A 6,531-nucleotide genomic window follows, 5' to 3' on the forward strand; every position below is an offset into this window, starting at 1 on the left:
TCAGAATTGAAGGTCAGATAAAGAGCTTCACAACAAGAAAAAACTAAAGGAGTTCATCACTACCAAACCAGTATTATATGAAATGCTGAAGGGTATTCTCTAAGAAGAGGAAGAAAAAGGTAAAGATAAAAATTATGAACAACAAAGTGACAACAAATACATATCTATCAACAAGTAAATCTAAAAATCAAGTGAATATAAAATCTGAAGAACAGAAAAAAAAAGGTGAATATAATAGAAGCAGGGGCATAGAAAGGGAGTGGACTGACAATTCTCAGGGAGAAGGGGACGTGGAGATGCGGGAAAAGATTGGACAAAAATCTTAAACCTATGGACGAGGACAGTGGGGTGGGTAAGGGCATGGGGTGGGGTGGGAACCAGGTGGAGGGGAGCTATGGGGGAAAAAAGAGGAACAACTGTAATAATACGAATAATAAAGATTTATTATTTTTAAAAAATGGCATGTACCTTGTTTGTGGGCACATCCCTATTAGGGGGTGTGCAGGAGGCAGCTGATTTGATGTTTCTCTCTCATCAATGTTTCTAACTCTCTATCCCTCTCCCTTCCTCTCTGTAAAAAATCAATAAAATATATTTAAAAAAATAAAAAAATAAAAAAATTAATGCTCACTTTCTTAAAATGCATATTTTAAAACATAAGCATTTCAAAAATTCTTAAGTTCAACTTACCAGCCATATCATTCTAATCACAAATCTAATGAATATTAATAACTTTTAAGGGGGCTTTGATTACTAAATGGTCTTCTTTTTAAAATTAAAATGGCTTTAGGCAGTTTATATTGCACTTATTTATCCTACATATAAGTAGATTACCATATTTTCTTTTTAAAAATATATTTTTAAATTTATTTGAGAGAGAGATGCCAGGAACCAATTCCAGCATGTAATAATTACAAGAGTTTCTTCAAAAGGTTGGTGAAACTTGGGCGGCTCAACAAGGGTGAGCCACATATGTAGTTCACCTGTTGGTCAGCAGGGTTTCTGAGTTTGCTGTGACTGTCACTGTACCACCATCTCTGTTACGTGTTAGGACTACAAGGTGCAGCACTATTCACAGGACATCGAATTGGATTCTGTGTGTGTTAGGGCAGTCTAACTGAGGACCACAACATCTAAGGTCATTCTAATGACCCATGTCATCCTCCTGCCTCTTAAGAATGTCACATGCTCCCTCTGCTGGACAATATCTCAGGCCTGGGCTGAGTCCCGGAACCCACATGCAGTTCCTGTAAGATCTGGGTGTTTGGGGAAGTGGGTAATGGCCCTTTAAGAGACTGTAGCTAGCTCCCAGTTGCCATGGAGACAGCTGGAGACAGACCGGGTGGCAGGCAGCAGGCAGCATGTCCTCTAAAGTTCAATCCAAAGGTGGGAAGAGGGCTGCTGGGGCTGGAGAGGGGAGGGCTACCTTCTCCCTCACAACCTGCCCTGAGGTCGTCTTGGAGGAGTCTGCTCTTGGGACCATTGCCCACCCCTGTCCTTCCCTCTGGGGTCACCATCCCAGCTTCTTTTCCCTCCATAGGCCCCAAGGCCAAGGACCAGCCGGCCCCAGCCCCAGAGAGTCGGCCACCCCCAGAGGCCAATGCTGAAGCCATGCACTTCCTCCACTCCCTCAGTGAGCCCGGGCAGCGTGTGTGTGTGTGTGTGTGTGTGTGTGTGTGTGTGTGTGTGGCAGGGGGTGGGGGGCACAAGTGTGGAGAGGAGGGGAGAGAGAAGGAAGGCCCAGACCTGGCCTGGTCTCTCTCAGCCTTGATTCTCCTGGGACTCAGAAAGGGTTGATGTTTGTTGATATTTTCCAAGGGGAGACCAGGGACATGGGGGTCGCTGGGGGGGTCTTCACCTGCTGGCTGCTGTAGGGGCTGCCTGGGAGACGGGGCTGAGGAGGGAGTGGGTAGGGACGGTGGGGCACTAGCAGCCAGGGGGTCAGAGAGTTGAGGCTTGGAGCTGGGGCTTCATCTGTCGCCATGGAACCCCCTCCCCCAGGGCAGGAGGAGCTGCAGATGCTGTTCTTCTCCGAGACGCTGGCCATGGTCTCGAACACAGGGGAGCCTCAGGGAGAGCTGACCATTGAGGTGCAGAGCGGGAAACACGAAGACAACATGGGCACCTTGTCGCAATGCGCCCTCGTGCACGCCTTTACCCGTGGCTTCGTGGACAAAATGCTCTGCGGAAACTCTCTCCTGGGTACAGTTCCTGCTGCTGAACACCCTCCCCCACCCCAGCATCCCCCCACCCCCCTCCTCCATCCCCAGGACCAGCCCTTGGACTTCACTGTGGGACCAGAATGAGGCACAGAGAGTATGAGGGAGGTGGGGGAGACTTAAGACAAGAGCATCGATTTTGTCTAGTTGTTTGCTGTGGCCACACTATACCTGGGTCTTCCAGCCTGGGCCACCACCCTCCCCTCCTGCAATCTCCAACACTGTCTCCCTCAATGGCACTGTTCCCCTCCTTCCACTCCAGGCTATCTCACCTGGAACCTGGAGATCATGGAACAACATAGTCAGGAGTTCGTCAAGGTACCTTCTGGAGCCTTGAACCTTGACCCCAATCCAGGGCGAGAGAATAGAGACCCTGGGAGAAAGAGAGGAGGGAGGGAGGGGGTTCAATAGAATGTCACCCTAACTCTCTCCTCAGTTACCCTGTAATCCCTATAAAAGCCTGGGAAACGATCCATCCAGGGAACAGGAGGCCAGCAGCAGGTTGCTTCTGAGGACCTTCTAATACACAAACGCTGGCCCAGCTGGACCCCCTCCAGCCTGAAAGCCGGGCATCTCCTAGGCCAGTGGTCGGCAAACTCATTAGTCAACAGAGTCAAATATCAACAGTACAACGATTGACATTTCTTTTTGAGAGCCAAATTTTTTAAACTTAAACTTCTTCTAACGCCACTTCTTCAAAATAGACTCACCCAGGCCGTGGTATTTTGTGGAAGAGCCACACTCAAGGGGCCAAAGAGCCGCATGTGGCTCGCGAGCCGCAGTTTGCCGACCACTGTCCTAGGACCATGCAGGCTGACCTTTCCCAGAGCCTGACCTTTCCCAAGGGCCTGTCACCACCTGCCTCCAAATTCCCCTGCTCTGTGCCTCTCACAACCGCCCCAGCCACTTCATTAACTTCTGGAACGTGACCGGTTTACACTGTGGAAGCCCCTTCTGCCTAAGAACCTGCCCACAGAAACCATGCCCATCTTTTAAAGCCTGTGTTTGAAGTGTGTTTGCTTTTTAACTTTATTCTGCACCATAGCCTGACTTCTATTCTTGGGCTTTCCTACACATGGAAGGTTTTCTATCCAAATCTCCCCTTGGTTTTCTCACTTATAAAGGAGAGGGAACAAGGTGACTTCTGGGACTGGTGTGTGTGTGTGTGGGGGGGGGGCATTCGTATACAATCCTGGGAGTCCCTGATTCTCCTCTCCGTGCTCTGGCCCGCAGTTCCACGTCCTCCCCATGGAACGGAAGACGAGTTTGCTGAAGCAGGGGGACCAGCTGGCCATGACCAGAAGTATCAAGGAGGGTGAGGTGAGGGTGGGAGCCAGGTGGGACTGTCCTTCATATCCTCTGGACGCCAGGAGGCCCAATTGCACCAGAGCCTAGAGTGGGGGCTCAGTGAGGATTGTATGCCCAGCACCTGGCTTGCCCACCCTCCCTGTCCCTTCCTATGTTTCTAACCCATTTTTGTCCTGAACAGGAAGTGCAGAATGAAGTGACATTCTTCCCCTGGCACTCAACTGCGGGCTTCATCTCCCAGGCTGCCAACCTGCTGCTGCTGAGGGTGATGGCCTGGAGGCGGATGGTGCCCAAAAATGCCCGCTTCCTGGCCTTGGACATGGAGGGCAAACTCTGCTATTCCACTTACGTGAGGGATCTCCCAGGCCGGGGCGGGGGGTGGGGGGGGTGGGGGGCTTGGTTTGGGGAAAACTAGAAAGGGCAGGAGAATGCTGAGGTGGGGGGAGAGAAAACTGCAGAGTGGAAGGGGGGTAGAATGGGGATAAAACCAGGGCAAGGGACAGGGGCTTGCACAGGCAGGAGAAGGTAAGGCCTCATTTGCTAGACAAACGATCAAGCGTGGGGCAGGTGGAGTGAGGAGAGGGACTAAAAGGTGAGCAGTTGAGGGAAACAACGCTCAGTCCAGGAAAAAGAAACGTATTTTTTTTAACAACAGGAAATGCAGTATCTCCAAGTACACTTAAATATTCTTTATTATGTCTTAACCCTGAAGGGTCTTCCTTTGGTTTTTTGTTTGGGCTAAGATTTCATAATCCACATACCTAAGACCCCCTGCAATGTGTGATTTTAAAGCCATGCCTCTGAACACACACTTTGGGGCTGATTTGACCAACTTTGTGAATGACATTCTAGTCTTTTCTATCACATGTTGCAGGAGCCCTAGCAATGTGTTTGACACAAACAGGCACATGCCATTTACCCATGTTTTCTTGGAAACACATGTTTCACGTTAGCACTTTTCTCCCCATGGCTGCAGCCCTAACAGGGGTTTATGTTTTAGTTCCAGCAGGGCCTCCTGCCTGCAGCATGAGGAGCTACAAATCCTAGTCTAGTCCCACCCCTCAGCTTCACTGCCCCCCCCCCATCCCCCCATACACACACACTCACACCTAATTGGTTGATCCTCATCCTTGTAACAGAATCTGCCAACTAAAAGCACTTGGTCATGGAGAGGGGCTGGGGAGGGATTGGGGCAGGAACAGGCTGGAGCTGGCTATGAGGGGACCCCCAACTTAACTTTGGGGGTACAACTCAAATCTTGTGGCGCCTGGACAGCCAATTGTTGCTCATCACTGGTGAACAAGGACTGAAGCTGTAAGAGGGAGAAAAGGGCCAGGGAAAGATTGGCAGAGAGACCCTGGTGGGCACCCACCTCACCTCCTTCTCTCCTTTGTGGCTGCTGCCAGCAAGCCCTGGGCTCCCAGACCATCCAGGTGGACCGTCAGCAGGCGGAAGTATTCATCGTGGAGCAGACCGTACACTCGGATGAGGGCATCCCCTTTTCCTGCCAGTTCTACCTGCTCTCTGACGGGTGAGCTACTTACGGAGGGCGGGCCAAGGGGGCAGGGTGAGCACAACCTGGGCACTCAGCCTTGGAGGCGATGGGAGAAGGAAGACCAGTTTCTGGGGACACCACCAGGAAGAGATGCTGTTGAGATCTGAGTGCCCCTGCGTTATCCACACCATTCACCCTTTCATCCACTTACTCTCCTGACCCTCATGATGCCTCCCAGACCTCACCAAAGAGCCCTAAACGGCAGAGGACGCTCCCACCAATTCCACAGGACCTAAGACAGTGAACGCAGCTGTCACAGGTGCTGGGTTTAACATTGAAAAACACCAAGGTTTGAACAACTCCGCACTCAATGAGATGCTGGGAGAAGCATTCTGGCACACTACTAAGCTGTCATCAGCAACATGCAGGCGACCAAACCTCGAGAAAATTTGGGACGGGGAGGAGAATTTGTTTCTTGAAATTTATGAAGAGGTATTGACGTACTCACTACACGGAAAACAGGGTAATCAGAGCATTCTTGGACTCGCTTAGTTCATCACTTAGCGTGTTGTTGCTGTTTGGCACGTCACGTATCAGAGGCTCGTGATTTTTTTAGTGATTACAACGCTCAAGGCTTTGGTCCAGACCTGGCACACCAGCGTGTATCTCCAGGGCTAGGAACAGTGCCCAGTTTGAAAAGCAGGGGCCATTACTGGGGAATTAGAAATGAACTTGACCTGGGAACTCTAAGATAAGTGGGAGGACAGCAGTAGAGGGAAGCCCCCAGGACGGCTGCCTTTCAAGGGAGTGGGCTGGTCTAGGAAAATGCACACCTTCTCCTGTGTGGCACTCCAGGCACCTGGCCAAGCGAGTCCAGGTGGGCTCCCCCGGCTGCTGCATCATCACCAAGATGCCCGTCTTGAGGGAGGAGGGTGAGTGAAGCCTCTAGTTGGTGGGAGAGTGGGAACACCCAGCCCCACCACCCCCCTCTGCTTTCAGGGGCTGGATTGAGGGTGCTAAAGAAGTTTTGCCCTCCAGCCCTTGACCCCAAGGCAATTAGGGGAGGGTCATTTTGCGGGGACCCACTTCCCTGGAGTTTCACCTGCCTGCAACCTGGGTGCTCTTGGGCGTCCCTGTGCATCCGAGGGAGGTTCTGGGGGGTGGATGCACAACCTCCCTCCCTTGGCTCCCAGATGAGATTGAGCCTCGCCCAGTGTTTGAGAAGAAGCCCCTGGCGTGGGGAGGAGGACATAGAGCTGCACTCGAGGTTCCTGGAACGGAAGGTGAGGAGAGGCCGCCGCCAGCCTGGGGTGCCATACTCCTCCCAGCCCCCCCCCCCTCCCCGCCCCCACCCCCCACCCCCCGCATAAATCCCACTGTTACTGATCTCTCTTCCTGCCTGGTTGCAATGCACACCCCCAAGGGGCTGGAAGCCCCAGCGTCCCTAAGTGCCCTAGCGAAGTGGGCGGGGGGGGGGGGCTCCTGGGGTGCGGGGGTCCGGCCCGGCTC

At 52.1% G+C, this 6,531-nt stretch overlaps 1 protein-coding gene across 1 annotated transcript in view; it reads left to right on the plus strand.

The window, feature by feature from the left end:
• Positions 1-1,313: 1,313 nt before the first annotated feature.
• Positions 1,314-6,531, plus strand: part of CATIP (ciliogenesis associated TTC17 interacting protein) — a gene marked incomplete at its 3' end in the record, with an annotated part of 5,918 nt that continues 700 nt past the window's right edge. Inside the window, exons 1-9 of the mRNA XM_079783117.1 lie at positions 1,314-1,386; positions 1,541-1,633; positions 2,002-2,202; positions 2,482-2,537; positions 3,453-3,539; positions 3,709-3,876; positions 4,934-5,058; positions 5,878-5,954; positions 6,216-6,483. Coding sequence (XP_079639243.1) covers positions 1,362-1,386; positions 1,541-1,633; positions 2,002-2,202; positions 2,482-2,537; positions 3,453-3,539; positions 3,709-3,876; positions 4,934-5,058; positions 5,878-5,954; positions 6,216-6,483 — 1,100 coding nt within the window. The 5' untranslated portion in view covers positions 1,314-1,361. The remainder of the gene's footprint in view (positions 1,387-1,540; positions 1,634-2,001; positions 2,203-2,481; positions 2,538-3,452; positions 3,540-3,708; positions 3,877-4,933; positions 5,059-5,877; positions 5,955-6,215; positions 6,484-6,531) is intronic.

Source organism: Cnephaeus nilssonii (genome assembly GCF_951640355.1).
Source record: "Cnephaeus nilssonii genome assembly, chromosome: 10".
NCBI lineage: Eukaryota > Metazoa > Chordata > Mammalia > Chiroptera > Vespertilionidae > Cnephaeus > Cnephaeus nilssonii.